The sequence below is a fragment of the Bos javanicus genome, chromosome 18 (assembly GCF_032452875.1).
Source record: "Bos javanicus breed banteng chromosome 18, ARS-OSU_banteng_1.0, whole genome shotgun sequence".
NCBI lineage: Eukaryota > Metazoa > Chordata > Mammalia > Artiodactyla > Bovidae > Bos > Bos javanicus.
This window is the reverse complement of record NC_083885.1, coordinates 55,791,351-55,808,254: the sequence shown is the minus strand read 5'-3', so window position 1 is coordinate 55,808,254 and position 16,904 is coordinate 55,791,351. Positions and strand designations below refer to the sequence as shown.

At 48.2% G+C, this 16,904-nt stretch overlaps 1 protein-coding gene across 4 annotated transcripts in view; it reads right to left on the bottom strand.

Annotated features, from left to right (window-relative positions):
- Nucleotides 1-16,904, bottom strand: part of TRPM4 (transient receptor potential cation channel subfamily M member 4) — a 49,774-nt gene that overhangs the window by 12,367 nt on the left and 20,503 nt on the right. For all 4 annotated transcript variants that reach the window (XM_061388963.1, XM_061388964.1, XM_061388965.1 and 1 more), the window contains exons 9-17: nucleotides 16,737-16,836; nucleotides 13,778-13,890; nucleotides 13,158-13,490; nucleotides 12,846-12,977; nucleotides 7,506-7,635; nucleotides 7,206-7,351; nucleotides 5,540-5,652; nucleotides 5,108-5,185; nucleotides 488-919 (exon numbers count right to left, since the gene is read on the bottom strand). In XM_061388963.1, coding sequence (XP_061244947.1) covers nucleotides 488-919; nucleotides 5,108-5,185; nucleotides 5,540-5,652; nucleotides 7,206-7,351; nucleotides 7,506-7,635; nucleotides 12,846-12,977; nucleotides 13,158-13,490; nucleotides 13,778-13,890; nucleotides 16,737-16,836 — 1,577 coding nt within the window. The remainder of the gene's footprint in view (nucleotides 1-487; nucleotides 920-5,107; nucleotides 5,186-5,539; nucleotides 5,653-7,205; nucleotides 7,352-7,505; nucleotides 7,636-12,845; nucleotides 12,978-13,157; nucleotides 13,491-13,777; nucleotides 13,891-16,736; nucleotides 16,837-16,904) is intronic.

The following is a 16,904-nucleotide window of genomic DNA, read 5'->3' as shown; positions in this document are numbered from 1 at the left end:
AAAAAAAAGTGGAGTTGTTTTAAAATTGTGAACCACCATACTGTATATCTGTAACGGATACCACAGGTGGCTCAGTGGTAAAGAATCCGCCTGCCAATGCAGGAGATGCAGGTTTGATCCCTGAGTCAGGAAGATCCCCTAGGGAAGGAAATGGCAACTCATTCCAGTGTTCTTACCTGGGAAATCCTATAGACAGAGGAGCCTGAGGGACTACAGTCCATGAGTCGCAAAGAGTCAGACCCGACTTAGCAACTAAACAACAATACTGTATGCCTACAACTGATATAATATTGTACATCAATTACAGGTCAATGAAAAAAAAAGAAAAGAAGAAGCAGAATTGGATTTAGCTGCTGCCTGCTGCAGAGAAGCCAAGAGTTGAGGCCCCTAACCCCGCCCCTCACCTCCCATCCCCACCCTCCCACCCCCAGGAAGGAAGGGTCAGAGGTCGTCGTGGGCAGGGCATGCAATGTCGCAGGGCACTCACCTGCAGCCCACGCCCAGAACGAAGCAGGCGAGGGCCACCAGGTCGCACTGGTTCCAGGCGTCGGAGAGGTAGAGTTGCAGGCGACGGCGCAGTGGGGCCCGGTGGGAGTCTGTCCCGGGTCCCCCCATGGCCAGGCTGCCCAGGCCGCTGCCCAGGCCCTGGCGGAACTCCTCGCAGAGCAGGGTGAAGGCCCAGAAGTAGAGCAGCAGCTCCAGCACGCTGGGCCTCTCGGGCTCGAAGTCGATGAGCAGCACTCGCGCAAACAGCAGCAGGAAGAGGAGGTAGCTGACCACGTTGCCCATGAAGGCCGTCACCGGCGCCCCCCAGAACTGCGGCCAGCGGCGCAGGCGCGGCAGGCACCCCCCACAGCAGTCCCTGCGTCTGGGCGGCCTCAGTACCCCCAAGGGCATCTTCTCAGGGGGCTCTGTGGCCCTGTGCGGGAGAAAGGGGGAGAAGGGAGGAGGGCTCACCCTGATCTCTGCACCTGACTTTCACCACCATCAAGACTCAGCTTTCTGACCCTCCTCATCCCGCTTTCCAGTCAATCCCCACCTTCACGCCTTCCGACGCCCTCCATCTTCTCGAGTTTTGACCCCTAATCTAACCTCTGAAATCTACCTTCAACACTGCTGAGCTTCCACCCCTGACTTTCCCCACCCTTCTGACCTCTGGCCTCTGGCCTCTGGCCTGACTTCTGACTCTTGTCTGGCTTTTGGCTCCAAGTCCCTCTTCTTTCCCCATCACAATCTCTGGCTCTCTGTCTGACCTTGGACCATCTACCTGACCTCTGGCCCTCATATATAACCTCTGACCTCCTCATTTCGCGACCTCGGTTCCCCAGGTTTGACAATTCTGTTAACTACAGTTGGCACTTGCCATCTACCTCTACAGGGCTTCCCAGGTGGCACTAGTGGTAAGAGATGCGGGTTGGATTCCTGGGTCAGGAAGATCCCCTGGAGAAGGAAATGGCACTGAAAATGGCACCCACTCCAGTATTCTTGCCTGGAAAATTCCACGGACAGAGTAGCCTGGTGGCCTACAGTCCATGGGGTTGCAAAGAGTCGGACACTGAAGTGACTGAGCACACATCTGCTCAAGGATTAAATCAGGCGCTGCTGCAGGTGGCTGACCTTCAACACCCCTTGAAGGGAATTCAGGGTGGAGGGCAGGAATGAAGCACTCTGTGCTCTGGGGAAAACTGGCAGAACAGGTTTTCAGATAGATATTTTCAGGTGCTGATCTTATGAACCCAATTCTTGCATCTCCTCATATCTAGAAGAGCACCAGATTCCTTCATGGAACTCCACCCTGAAAGTTAACTTCTGACCCACAACCAATTGCAGATTATCCAGCTGCATTTTCTCAGTTAATTCTTCCTTCCTGATATCTGATCTCTCACTGTATAGCCCTACCTGAATTCTAACCTTCTTGGTCCACTCATATCTCTGGCACTTTTCACCTGAGCTCTGATACTCTTCCCAGTTACATCCTAATTCTTAATTCTGATCTCAAATCAGAAACAGCAAAATGAATACTACTACTAGTAATAAATTCAGAAAGCTAACAGGAAAAATAAACTGACTTGGAAAGGCATCCTGTCTTTAAAAAAAAATAAAAGCAGAAAGGAAACCCCAAAGTGGAGACAACCCAAATGTCCATCAACTGATGAACAGACAGATAAAAAAAGGTAGCGGATTCAAACAATGGAGTATTATCCAGCAATTAAAAAGGGATGAAGCACTGATACATGTTACACAGTGGATAAATCTTGAAAACATGATGCTACGTTAACGAAACCAGTCATAAAATACCACGTAGTATATGACTCCATTTACATGAAATATCCAGAACAGGCAAATCCATAGAGACAGAAAATAAATTAGTGGTTGCCTGAGGCTGGGGAAGGGAGGAGAGGGGAGTGAGACTGTTAATAGATATGAGATTTCTTGCTGCAGTGATGAAAATATTTTAAAATTGATTTTGTGATGATTTCACAACCCTGTGGATATACCGAAAACGACTGAGAATTGTACACCATAAGTGGGTGAGCTGAATGTATGGGAACTATATCTCACTAAAGCTGTTCTAAAACAAATAAGCAGAAAGCACAATAACAGGTAAAGAAAGTGAGGTGCAGAAAGAAGAACTAGTGATTTCCCTGGTGGTCCAGCGGTTAACGTCTGCCAATGCAGGGAATACAGGCTCCTAGAGGCTGCGCTCCACAAGAGCAGCCGCCAGAATGAGAAGCCTGCGCACGGCAACCAGAGAGCAGCCCCCATCATGGCAAATAAAGAAAGCCCTCGCACAGCAAAGAAGACCCAGTGCAGCCAAAAATAAAGAGTTTGAAAAAATAAAAATTAAAAAAAGAAAGGAGAATTAGCTCCCCAGTAACGGGAAAATATAGACCTGGTAACAAAAATATGTGGTGGGTCAGAGTGCTCCCCAAAGTCTGGCGTCTTAAATCCAAGCAAGACACACACAGATTCCTGGATGCTTCACTGAGGGAGCACCAGGAATCTGTCCTTTAAGAAAGTTCTCCAGGAAGGTGGCTCTCCACAGTGGCTAAGAGCACAGATTTAGGAACAAGAAGATCTGGGTTCAAATCCCACCTCCCACCACTGACCAGTCAATCACATGATCTGAGGTGGGTGACTTAATGCCTCAGTTATTTCATCTGTAAAATGGGGATAACAGTAGACACGATAGCATACAGTTGTTGAGAGAAGTAAATGGGCTGATTTCAAAATGGTTTAGTACACTGGCTGCCCACTGTAAGTGTTCTATAGCATCATCTATTTTTTTATATTTATTTTTATGTACTTATTTGGCTGTGCCTGGTCTTAGTTGCAGGATGCGGGATCTTCGATTTTCACTGGGATCTTTAGTTGTGGCATGCAAAGTCCTACTGGTGGCTTGTGGGATCCAGTTCCCTGACCAGGGATGGAACCCAGGCCTCCTGCATTGGAAGCACGGAGTCCCAGATGCCGGACCACCTGGGAAGTCCCCATCATCTCTTGTTGTCATTATCATATGGTACAAACGTTGGGAACTCACCAGGCAAGGACACCATTATGGATCCTGACACTGGAACCTTCTATCAAATTTATTTCCGATTTTTTTTTTTTTTAGTTTCCTCTTCTACCTTGACAAATATTTTATATTCTTTGTGCATTATCTAAAAAAAAAGTATACATACTATATTTAAATTTGACTTCACAGTAGGCGGTGTGTTTTACAGACTTCTGGCAGCCTGACTCTGTTTCTAACAGTTACCAGAAACATTTTTTTCTTCTAGAATATTCGGGCTGAGGTTCCTCCCTTTTCCTATTCAAGTGGTTAAAGTAGAGATGTGTGTGTGTGTGTATGTATATGTTAGTTGCTCGGTCATGTCTGACTTTGTGACCCCATGGACTGTAGCCCACCAAGCTCCTCTGTCCATGGGATTTCCCAGACAAGAATACTGAAGTCGGTTGCCATTTCCTCCTCCAGGGGATCTTCTTAACTGCGAATGAGTATACTGTATTACTATGGACCAAATATTTTGGTCCCTCCCAGTGGGAGAATTAGGAGCTAAGGAATTAGCATATGACTAGTTTTTGCCAATGAAATGTGGGCAAAAGTGACGTGTCACTTCCAAGTGGAGGCTTTAAGATCCAGTACCTCCCTGGTTGCCATTGAGGCTTCCTGGGTGGCTTAGAAGGTAAAGAATCTGCCTGCAATGCTGGAGACCCAGGTTTGATCTCTGGGTCAGGAAGATCCCCTGGAGAAGGGAATGGCTACCTACTTCAGTATTCTTGCCTGAAGAATTCCAGGGACAGAGGAGCCTGGAGGGAGTCAGACATGACTGAGACTGACATACCCGGTTCTTGTCTCTTTTCCTGCTACCATGAAACCGACAACATCTCAGCTAGAAGGTGCTTGCTTATCCCAAAGTGGAGACCATGTAGAGCAGAGTCACAGACAACCCCAAAACGGAGCATGAATGACAACAAAGTCCTCACTGTTGCCAGCCACTGAGAGTTTGGGATGCTTCATCACTGCAGCATCACCCAACCAAACCTGACTTATACCGTACAACCTTCTTTTTATAGAAAAGAAAGTTGAGGCTCTTGGGTGGAGCCACTTACAAAGTCAAAGTCAGGATTTGAACCCAGGTCTGCTCGACTCAGGACCAAGTCCTTCATGCCTCTGTTCTGCAGAATTACCGAAGATTGGTAAGTATTCTATTGCATTTGCTTAGGGCTCTGATTTTGAAAACACCTTCATGGGTACCACAGCACGGAGATTAAGAGCAAAATTCTTGGAGACAGAAAAATAAAAGTGGCAAAAGATCCCTAAATGAACCAAAATCACCCAGTTCTACTTGCTCTGTCGAGACAGAAATACATGTAACATGAAGCAAATTGATTGCCAGTGAGGAACTCCTTGGCAGCAGAACCAAACCGAGAACCAAGCCTTGAGCTTGGCATCTGGGAAACCTCCTCGGTGTTTTCAGTGGCTTCAAGAAACCCCCATCTCCTAAAGCCCCACGTCTCCCCTCTGGCCTTGTTCCCAGTGCCTGGTGCTCCTGGGGCTGCCCCGGGTGCCCCCACCCCTTCGAGGTGCTGCTGCTTCACTCACTCGACAGGCCCTTCCCCATTGATGTCGCCATCCACGTCAAGCATCGGGTCCTTCTGCGTGGGCTCCTCATCTGACTTCCTGGCGTGGAGGGACACCCAGAGTGAGGAATAGGGGAGAGGGAGGGTAGGAGAGGAGTTCTCCAGAGAGACCCAAACTCAGCACCCAGAGACATGGCAGGAAGGAGAGGAATTACCCCAAAGGGACCTGCCCCCAGAGCCCTAGTCAGAAAGCAGAGGAATCGTATAGAGTCCCCCAAAAGCTTCCCCTCCCACAACGTGCCCCCAGTCTGGGGGAGGGAAAGAATGAACATGGTTAGGCAAAGCACTAGACAGACCACGTAGAAAGGCGGCCAGAACTGAGCAGGAAGGAGAGGCCGATCGCCCCACCCCACCCCCAATCCCGCCTCCTGCCAATTTAACCCCAGGGACTGACCTGAAGGTGATGAGGTCGGTGTAGATGAGTGGGGGGCAAAAGAAGGCAAGAACCAGGGCCCAGATGGGCGTGGTGCTGTCCATCTCCCCCCACCACTTCTGTGTCAGCAGAGACTGCGGGGGTGGGGAGGATTAGGAGCCTGAATCTCCCCCGCAACCCCCTCCCGAAGACCCCAGGCAAGGATTGGACCCTGCTCCAGAGCCCAGGGCAAATGCTCCCTGCAGTGGTGGGGCTGGGGGCGGGGGGGACGGAAAGGGTCAAAGGCAGGACCACGTGTCGCAGATTTTAGTAGAGTTAAACAGCCAACATTTGTTAACACAATACACCAGATACTGGGCTAAGCACTTCGGACAGATCAGCTCACTTAAGCTTCACCACCCCGCCCCCCAGGAGGACAGGTACTATTATTTTCTCCTTTTCCATAGATGGGGCACAGGGAGGTTACGGAAGGGGCGAAAACTGGAACCCAGGAGTTTAACCATCATTCAAAGTAAAGGACTCTGGGAAAGTACTTGAAGTGCCAGCAAGTCATTCCGACAGTGAAGGTGGGACTCCCTGCTGCGTAGGCAAACCTCGTACTCTGGGTGGGACTCACTGAGCCCCTGTCAGATTTAGACTAAGGAAACCAAGAGAAGTTTCAAACTGTCAGGATTAAGGGCTTCCCTGGTGGGTAGTCCAGTGGTTAAGATTCCACGTTTCCACTTCAGGGGGCGTGGGTTCGATCCCCGGTCAGGGAATTTCCACGTGCCACTGTGTGCCCCCCAAAAAAGAAAGAAAGTAGAAACTGACAACCAGAATGCAAAAATGCGGGGCTGAGTACAAATAATGAGGTACGAAATTTACTCCCAATTATCATAAATAAGTCTTTTTTTTTTTTTTTAATGTCAGGATTAGCAGAATGGGAGAGACAGAGGGGCACACAGAGCTTCCCAAAGGAAGGGTAGGATTCTCTAAACCAGAGTTTGTCTCCACCTGGAACACTAGGTAATTGTCCAGTGATGCCATTCTGATTGTTGAAACCTGGAAACGGGGACCTCTCAGGGAAGTGGGAAGGACTTCTTGTGTGAGAGGCGGGACTTCCTACTAAAGTCACCAGTATTCCTGTATCTGGAATAGAATTTTTCTTTTGGCCACATTGCACAGGCATGCAGGATCTTAGTTCCCTGATCAGGGCTCAAACTTGTGCCCCGTGCAGTGGAAGCACAGAATCCTAATCACTGGACTGCCAGGGAATTCCCTGGAATAGAACTTTTAAAAAAATATTTGTTTGTTTTATTTATTTGGCTGTGTCTAGTCTTAGCTGTGGCATGTGGGATGTTTTAGTTGCGGCATGTGGGATCTGACTCCCTGACCAGGGATCAAACCCAGGCGCCCTGCATTAGGAACGCAGAGTCCTAGGCATTGAAGCACCAGGAATTCCTGGAATAGAACTTTCTAGAAGGGTGTGCTTTGCTGTGGGAAGGTTGGCTTTCCTGTGGCACGGCGTGGGGCTTCTTTGGGGAAGAGCAAGCTTTCTGGGTGAGGGCTGAGATTTTCTGGAGGAGGGGTGGTCTCCAGGAAGGGGGTCAAGACCATGGACTGCCCATGGTCAAGACCATGGCAGGGGCTCATCCTCCAGACTTCCCAGAGTCCAGCTGAGGACTGTGTGGGTGTCTCAGATGCTCACCTGTACCCCATCCTGAGCAAAGAAGGCACGGGCATCCGCCTGTGTGGCGAGCTGCAGGCAAGTGGCATCACCCCAGAGTGGGCAGCGCCGAAGGAGCAGGCGGGCGGACCGTTCCTCGCTGCTGCGGTAGCATTCTCCAAAGAGGTCTGGGGAGGAAGAGTTGTGGGAAGACAGTGGGAGGGAAGAGATGAGGGGATCGCAGGGGAAGGGGCAGGGTTACTAGAGAAGGAAGGGGGAGACTTACAACCCCCCTTCCTGGCTGCTGCCTGTAGTGCCCCCAGGCACCCATACCCCACGCACCAACACCCAGCCCCTCGAACTTGGCCGCCAGCTCCTTCCTCCGCGCCGCCTCCTCGGCCTCAGTCTCCAGGCGCCCCAACACTCGCAGCAACAAAGAGGCCCCAAGAGCTGAGGCCACAGAATTGGAACCCTGGAGAGACAGAGACATGGGGTCATGGGTAGGGACAGAGTTTGAAGTGAGATTCATGGAGGTGGTAGAGAAGATGGGAGGAAAGCTTGTGATCAAGGGAAGGGACAGAGGCCAGAGGTCATCAGAAATTAACCAAGGGAATCAGAAACCAAGGATGTCTGCAGATGGATCTGGAAGAAACTGGACGTCAAGGGAACATGTCAGAAGTCAGATGGTTCAGAGACTGCCCGGGCTGGGCTGGAATTAAAAGGACATCAGAGCCGAGAAGCAGTCAGAAGTGTCACCTAAAATGGCAGAGGAAAAAGGAAGACAGTATCTCACGTCTTGGCCAGACCTATTGAAAGACAGCTACATGCTCAGTCCGACTCTTCGTGACCACGCGGACTGTAGCCCACCAGGCTCCTCTGTCCAGGAGATTCTCCAGGCAAGAACACTGGAGTAGGTTGCCATTCCCTTCTCCAGGGGATCTTCCCGACCCAGGGATCGAACCTGAGTCTCCTGCATTGCAGGCAGATTCTTTATCACTGAGCCACCTAGTAAGTTGAGAGAGATGGCAGAGGCTGCTGCTGCTGCTAAGTCGCTTCAGCCGTGTCTGACTCCGTGCGACCCCATAGATGGCAGCCCACCAGGCTCCTCCATCCCTGGGATTCTCCAGGCAAGAACACTGGAGTGGGTTGCCATTGCCTTCTCCAGTGCAGGCATGCATGCTAAGTCGCCTCAGTTGGAGAGAACCTCAAAACTTGGTCCCTCCGCAACGGCAACAAATAAGCTGGCTAAAAAAGAAAAACATGTCAGGATCAGCTTTTTCAGAATTCTGGAATCTAACATAAAATTTACAACAAACAGGAGAATGCTTAATGAAGAAAGATTTCAGTAAAAGAGCACTGTGACATTTTAACTAATCCACTTATCATTGCCAGTTCCCCAGCACAGTGGTTGCCTTGAAAAAAATAGCCCATATTCTGCTGAGGGAACAACTCAGATCTTAACTCTTTTTTTTTTTTAATGTCTATGGGATCTTCCCGGATCAGGGATGGAACCCATGGCTCTTGCACTGGCAGGCTGATTCCTTACCACTGAGCCACCAGAGAAGGCCCAGATCTTACTCTTAAATAACTGTGGTTGTGTGCATCAACCTAGCTGGTGGCTCTCTGAAGGGGCGGCTCAAGGGCTGGCGGTTGTTTCACTGTTCTTGCAGCTTCCCTCAGAGCAAGAGTGGCTTCCCAAGTGGTGTTTAAAAACATTAAAGACAAACATATTAGCCTCGGCTCCTTGACGCAAATAGTAACAGTCAAGGCAAGCGAGAGATACTCTGAACAACCCAGGAGGGCAGAGGGAAGCAGCAGGGAAAGGGGATGCTTGGGGGAGTGAGGGCTTTAAAAAGCTCCTACGTGGGGCTTCCCTGGTGGCTCAGTGGACAAGAATCCCCCTGCCAATGCAGGAGAAACAGGTTCGATCCCTGGTCTGGGAAGATCCCACATGCCGCAGAGCAACTAAGCCCATGTGTCACAACTATTGAGCATCTGCTCTAGAGCCGGAAGCCTGCACACCTAGAGCCTGCGTTCCACAACAAGAGAAGCCACGGCAATGAGCCCACGCAGCACGACTAGAATGGAGCCCACTCGCTGCAGCTAGAGAAAAGGCTGTGGGGCAACAACTTGTGGTGTGCGTGCGTGCTCAGTCATGTCTCTTTGCCACCCCATCGACGGTAGCCCGCCAGGCTCCTCTGTCCATGGAATTTTCCAGGCAAGAATACTGAAGTGGTTTGCCATTTCCTACTCCAGGGGATCTTCCCAAACCAAGGATCGAACCCACATCTCCCAGGTCTCCCGCGTTTCCCAAGTCTCCCGTGTCTCCTGCATTGACAGGCAGATTCTCTACCACTGAGCCACCAGGAATACAGTTAATAAAGACTCAGTGCAGCCAAAAATAAATACAATTTTTTTTAAAAAGCTGCTGTATATACCAGGAAATCTAGAAAACTGCAAACGACAGAGACTGGATGCGTGCTCAGAAAAGACTAAGGAAACCCCTAAGCTTTCACCTCTGGCTGACCTTTAGGCTCAGCCAAAGCAGTAAGCTGAAGCTAAAGCAGAATTGTAAACAGCCTACCCAAGTGTTGAAAGACAGCTCCACAAACAGCCAGTTTGCACAGTGGGAGAGTTTTATTCCCCCACCTACATGCATTTAAGGAAATCTCTGTCAAGTCACTATCTGACCACTAAGCTAACACAACCGGATTTCAGTGGTCATACGTAATAAAGAAAATGGACTTTACAAAAATAGAAAAGTCACTAAACAAACAACAACCCACAAGCAGCAGCAACAACCCCTGAAGGAAGGAGCTAAGCTGATTTCCAGAGTTGCCATATTATAATAGTCAAAATGTCCTGTTTTCAACAACAAAAGATCATGAGTGTTACAAAGAACCAAGAAAGTATGACCCATTCACAGGACAAAAGAAATTAGGAAGCTGAGTCACTGGAATTACTAGAAAAAGACTTTAAATCAACTGTCTTAAATGTGCTCAAAAAGCTAAAGGAAATTATGAACAAAGAGCTAAAGGAACCCAGAAGAACGATGTCTCAGAAAATAGAGAATAGAAATAAAGATACAGGGACTTCCCTGGTGGTCCAGTGGCTAAGACTCCGCACTCCCAGTGCAGGGAGTCCAAGTTCAATCCCTGGTTAGGGAACTAGATGCCACACGCCACAGGTGAAAATAGTGCCTGCTGCAACCAAGACCTCTCACAGCCAAATAAATAAATAGATTTTTTTTTAAAGAAATAAAGATATAGAGATTACAGAAAGGAACCAAGTAGAAATTCTGGAGCTGAAAAGTGCAATAACTGAAATGAAAAACTCTTTTAAAGGGCTTAAGAGCAGCGTTAAGGAGGCAGAAGAAAGAGTTTGTAAACTAGGTCCACTGTGATTACCCAGCTTGAGGTGCAGAAAGAAAAAAAAATGAAGAAAAATAAACAGACCTTAAGAGATCTGTGGGACACCATTAATCAGACCAACACAGGCATAATGGGAACCCCAAAAGGAGAGGACAGAGAGAAAGAGACAGAAAGGATATCTGAAGATATAACAGACTGAAACTTCCCACATTTGACGAAATACATGAATCTATACTTCCAAGAAGATGAAGAAATCCAAGTAGGATAAGTTCAAAGAGATTCACACTGAGAAACATTATAACCATTTAAAAAATTAAAAAAAGCAAAAAAAAAAAAAAGAAACATTATAACCAAATTGCTGAAAGCCAAACACAAAGAGAGTTTTAAAATCAGCAAGACAGAAGTGACTCATGTAAGATCAAATAATTATATATGATAGTTACAAAACCATAAAACTCTTAGAAACATAGGGATAAAACTTTATGACCTTGTATTTTGCAATGGTTACTTAGATATGCCACCTAAAGCACAAGAAATAAAGAAATAAAAAGGACAAATAGGATTTCATCAAAATGTAAACTTTTGTGCACCAAAGGACACTATCAATAGAAGAAAAAGACTGCGCACAGAAAGGGAGAATGTATTTGCAAATCATATATCTAATAAGGGATTAACATCCAGAACATATAAAGAATTCTTTAAACTCACCAACAAAAAAGACCGACAACCCAATTTAAAAATGGGCAAAGACTTGAATAGACATTTCTCCAAAAATATATAGATCGCCAAGAATCACATGAAAAGATGCTCAATATCATCGATGGTTAAGAAAATGCAAATCAAAACCACAATGAGGTACCATTTCACACCCATTAGAATGACAATTATAAAAAAGAAAGAGACAGAGAGAAGAAGGAAGGAGGAAAAAAAGGGGAAGAGAAAAGAAAGTAACAACTGATGGTGAAGATATGGAGAAACTAGAATAACTGTGCATTGCTGGTGGAAATTTAAAGGGTAACCCCATCATGGAAAACAGTATGACAGTTCCTCAAAAAATGAAACCTAGATGGTCCAGCAATTCCACTCTCAGATATGTACTCAAAATAATTGAAAGCAAAGACACAAATAGATGTTCATACACTAATCATAGCCATATTTTCCACGAGAGTCAAAAGGTCAAAACAATCCACATGTCCAGCAGCAGATAAACAGATAAAGAAAATATAGTATACCCATATAATGGAATAGTATTCAACCTTTAAAAGGAAGGATATTCTAACACATGCTATAACACTGATGAACCTTTATCTCAATTTTTAAAAAAATCTATATTTAGCTGATGGCCAGATAACAATCCAAAGTTGAAGAACTCCTGTCAAGGTATTTCTTTGACACAAAAATAAGGTCTATCTCTGATCCTACTTGAATTTCATGACTTTCTTTTTAAACTTCTCAAATGCGTCCCAACACCTCAGCTTTAGTCCAGGCCCCCATCCTGGCTGCCTGGAGGATCCCAGCTTACTTTCCCAGGCGCTGTCCTTGCCTCTAGTTTTCTCTGCTTCTGCATTGCAACCACAACAATGCTTCTAAACTGCAAGAACAGTTAAGGTGAAACGACATCCCATCATCTTCAGGTAACAGCTAACTTCCTCACAGAGGCAACTATTTGAAAGGATGAGATTGAGGCGTATGTACTGGTGTTGTTTAGTCGCTAAGACATGTCCAATTTTTTGTGACCCCGTGGACTGTAGCCTGCCAGGCTCCTCCATCGGTGGGATTTCCCAGACAAGAATACTGGAGTGGGTTGCCATTTTCTTCTCCTCGGGATCATGCCTACCCAGGTATCCAGCCCACAATCTCCTGCATTTCAGGCAGACTCTTTATGGCTAAACCGCCTGGGAGAAGCCCCGATGCATATGCATGAATGGGGTAAATGCCCAGCATACATGGTGAATGGAAGAATGGAGTTACAAGAAATGCATAGTGGGAGAGGCAGGAGAAAGAAGCAGCACTCAGAGTTATATATCAAGAATGGAGGGGGACCTCCCCAGCAGTCCAGTGGTTAAGATTCCTTCTTCCAATGCGGGGGTGGGCGGGGATAAAGGTTCGATCCCCGGTCCGGGAACTAGAGTCTCACATGCTGCAGAGTATGGGCAAAATTAAAAATAAATCAATAAAACTTAAAAAAAAATGGAAAGGCGAGTGAGGGTACCAGAACCTTCCTGCTCAGGCACCTTTCTACTGGAGTCCGGTAGAAATAAAGGACTGGAATGTAGGAGAGAGTAGAATCAGAGACCAAGTCAGCACTCACCATCTCCCAGAAGTACAAGGCCATCTGAGCCCTGTTGAGCAGCAGTGCCCAGAGGAGCAGGTCGCTCCAGGGGGCCTGCCCGGGGACAGCTTCCATCAGTCCAGAGGCAGCCTTGTCTGACAGCATAAACGACTGCAGACGGGAAAGGTGCGATGAGGGTTGGCTCCGCCCCAGACCCTTTCTGACTCCGTCCCAACCATCAACCCCACACCGCGTTCAGTCGCACACCCAGCTCTCTGATCACACCGCCTCCTGGCAGAGCCCCGCCCCCAGGTCCTTTCGTGCCCCCCTGCTCCCAACCTCCTTTCTTACATTCTCTCTGCTGTTGTCGCTCCGGCGAGTGCCCCCGGCGGGGAACGTCGGCGCGCACGTCTTCCCCAGCAGCATGCGCAGCACCTGCCCCACCTTAGGAAACTGTGGCTCCTCAGAGGGTTTAAGGGCTGGGGCTTTGGTGCTTGCACCGTGTGACACTTGGTCCAGAAGGTTGTGGATAAGTGAGTTGGGGGGCGCTGCGTTGTAGAGCTGGGCCAGGCGCACTGGAGTCAGGAAATGGCCCAGGCTGAGGCCATGGGAGATAAGCAAGCGCACGAACTCCGGTCGGTCGTTCAGGAGGGCGTCCATGAGGGAGGCCTCCAGGTGGAAGGACTGGTAGGGGTGGAATGAATGGGGGAAGAGTTGAGCACAGAGACAGGCAGAAGGCCAGGTGAGGTCAGAGGTTAAGGACAGGAGATGGGAGTACAGAACCATGAGTGATGGACAGATGGGGAGAGAGGAAATAAGATGGGGACAGACAGACAACCAGAGATGGGTGGACAATTAAGAGAAGGCTGGACAGGCCATAATGGAAGACAGAGCCAGATGTCAAAGGAGTTGGAGAGGGGAGAACGCATCCCTTTTGTCTGGATCCCCACCTCCGGGCCCCAACCCCTCACCCGCCATTGGATGTCCCCCCGGAAGAGTTCACTCTGGGCAATGTCCACACGGTTCCAAGCCACAGCCAAACGCAACTCGTCCAGGTAAGCTGAGGCTTCAGAGCTCCCACAGGCTGAAAGGGTGACAGGGACAGGGGGCATGAAGTCAGGGCCGGGCGACTGAGAACAGGATGAGCATCTGTATTGCTTCTTCTTGAGATGCCTGACATTTAAACTTGGTATAAAGTGAGTGTTATTGGGCAGAGTCTGGAGCCTTTAAGAAGCCAGGCTATTACAAGCATAAAGTCATTCAGCTCAGGGACAAACACAGACCAGTGGTTTAGAGGCCCTAAGAAAAGGAAAAGGAATCATTTATATTCACTTTACATTTATTGAGGTAAGCTATGAGCCAGGTGGGCTTCCCTGGTGGCTCAGACTAAAGAATCTGCCTGCGATGCAGGAGACCCGGGTTAGATCCCAGGGTCAGGAAGATTCCCTGGAGAAGAAAATGGCCACCCACTCCAGTATATGGGGAATTTCATGGATGGAGAAGCCTGTGGGCTATAGTCCATGGGGTCGCAGAGTCGGACCTGACTTAGCGACTCAACAGCAACAACAACAACGGGCCAGGCAGTGAGAGAGATGGCGAGAGAAACTGGACGCAGGCTCTGCCCTGAAGGAACCTCATTCCAGGGAAATATGTCCCAGAATCACATAAACACCATCCCCTTGGAGGTGGGTGAAGAATGTGATCAAGGCCAGAGGAGGCTACAGTCACAGAGGTATGGAGAGACCCAAGGGAGCCTCCTAAAGGTGGACAATGAGGAAGGGCTTTTGAAAGACTAGTAGGATTTGTAAGTCTGCGTCTAAAATGATAAAAGAATCTCTGAGGCAGCAGGGGCAGCCCAAACAAAAGCCTGGGTGCAGGAAAGCACAGGATATGACAGCAAACATGAGTCACTCTGGCTTCCTGCAACTTGGGAGTATCTGTGAGAAGAAAGAGGAGCCCGTAGCAGGAAAAAAAATTCCAAACATTAGCAGGGCTCCAGGAGACCCTGAGGCCATTCAAAAGAACAAGGAAGAACAAGTGGCCTTTAAAACTTTGATCTCAAAGTGTGCAGTCAACCTCGTGTGACCTTGGGAAAGTCACTATCCCCCTTCTCTGAGCATTGTTTCTTCATCTGCAACCCGAGGAGACAATCCTTCTAGGCATGGGTGAAGGATCAGAGCAAAGACGTGTGCTACCCGCTCAGCACGGGGCCTGGGTGTTCCTAGACTCTAAGAAGCATCCGTCCCCTTCCCCCATTCCTTCTTCACCTGCCGAAACCCCATCCCTTCAACTCTGCCAACACTGAGCCTGTCCAGCCATCTCCAGTTTCCCCAGCAGAGTTGCCCTGCTGCAAGCCACAGACTTATACCACCACCCCCTCAAACCACATCTTAGAGGGTGGCTGTGTTTTCTCCCAGGAGGCTGGTGAGTTAACTTCTGTGAAGTGAATCACATTTGCTCACTGACTGCCATCCTCTATTAAAGCATGTGTCCCCACAAGAAATGGAATCATATTAAGGAGAGCTCCCATTTATCAGGCTTCCCCTGGGGCAGGCACTGCTGAGGCTCAAAACACTCCTGCCAGGTATTATCTCAGTGTTTTCAGAGACAGAAACTAAAGCTCAGAGAAGGAAAGTGTCTTTCTCAAAGTCACACAGCAGAGAGGGGGGCCACGCTGGTATTCAGATTTCAGTTTTATCTGATTCCAGAGTCAAAAATAACTACCTCACCGCAGAATATGGTAGATGCAATTGGGGTGGGAACCTGGGGCTCAGAATGCATTAAAAATTCACACTATGCCTCTTGGGAGTTTTTTATCTAGGTGAGTGCTTTCCCTGTAAAACTCTTCTGACACCAAAATGACCCTCCTCACACACATCCCCACAGAGCCCTGGGGATCCACCTTAGCACTTATTTATCCCACTACCCCGTCTTACTGACTCCAGGTTCTACTGGCTCTTCAAGGCCCAACTCAAATACCACCTCCCAATTGAATTTTTCTTGCCTTTCTGACAGCAGTTCCTCTCCATGTTTTTGTCTTGAATTTTACTTAAGATGTGTCCAAACAGCCCTGGTAGGAACTGCTTTTATCTCTGAAGCCTAAGCTAGTCTTGGCTGAATGAATAATGAGCTCCAACATCAGCCTCTACCATGTGGCCACTGTGCTCCCTGTCTTGGTTTTCATCATTCATTCCTCTAGTGAAATATCAGAAGTCCCTCACTGTGAGACGGCACTCTGCTTCATCTCTGATGCCACCACACCTCAGGGCTTAAAACATATCGGAGGCATGTAGGAAAGGCAGAAAGGGTGAGTGGGTGGATAGACGGAAGAATGGATGGATAAGATGGATGGATGAAAGAATGAATGGATGAAAAGATGGATAGATGACAGATGGATGGATGGATGAAAAGATGGATAGATGAAAAGATGAATGGATGGGTAGATGAATGGATGGATGGATGGATGAAAGGATGGATAGATGAAAGATGGATGGATGGATGAAAAGATGGATGGGTAAATGAAAGACGAACGGATGGAAGAATGATGAGTGGGTGGAATTGTTAACAGAGGGGTGAATAGATTGGTAGAAGGATGGGTGAATGGCAAGATGGATGAATGGTTGAACAGCTGAAGGAATGGAAGGATGAAGGGAATAATGGGTAGATAGATCAGTGTACATGTGGCTGGCTAGATGGATGAAAGGATGGGTGGATGGATGCAACAGAAAGAAAGCAATGTTGGAACATACTGAAAGTATCTTGGGACAACTGTTCAATAGCACCATGCAAAGCCCCAAAAGGCACTGACAAAAGGAAAGAGATAAAAAGAGGCACAACTTAGATTAGAGAGGATGGGTAAAGTGCCGAAGACAGGAGAGGTGTCCAAAGTGGAGCTGACAGAAGCAGAGGTTGGGGGATTCCAAGTCTTACCCTTGACAAGGGCCCTTAAGACGATGGTCTCAAATTCCTCAGGGCCGTCATCAGTTGAATAGACCGTCAGCAGCTCCTTCCGAGTCATGATCCTCTCCACCTGCAGAATACCAAATTCTGCCACCCCCACCCAACCCCCTGGTCCTGTCCACAGAGATAAAGGAGAAC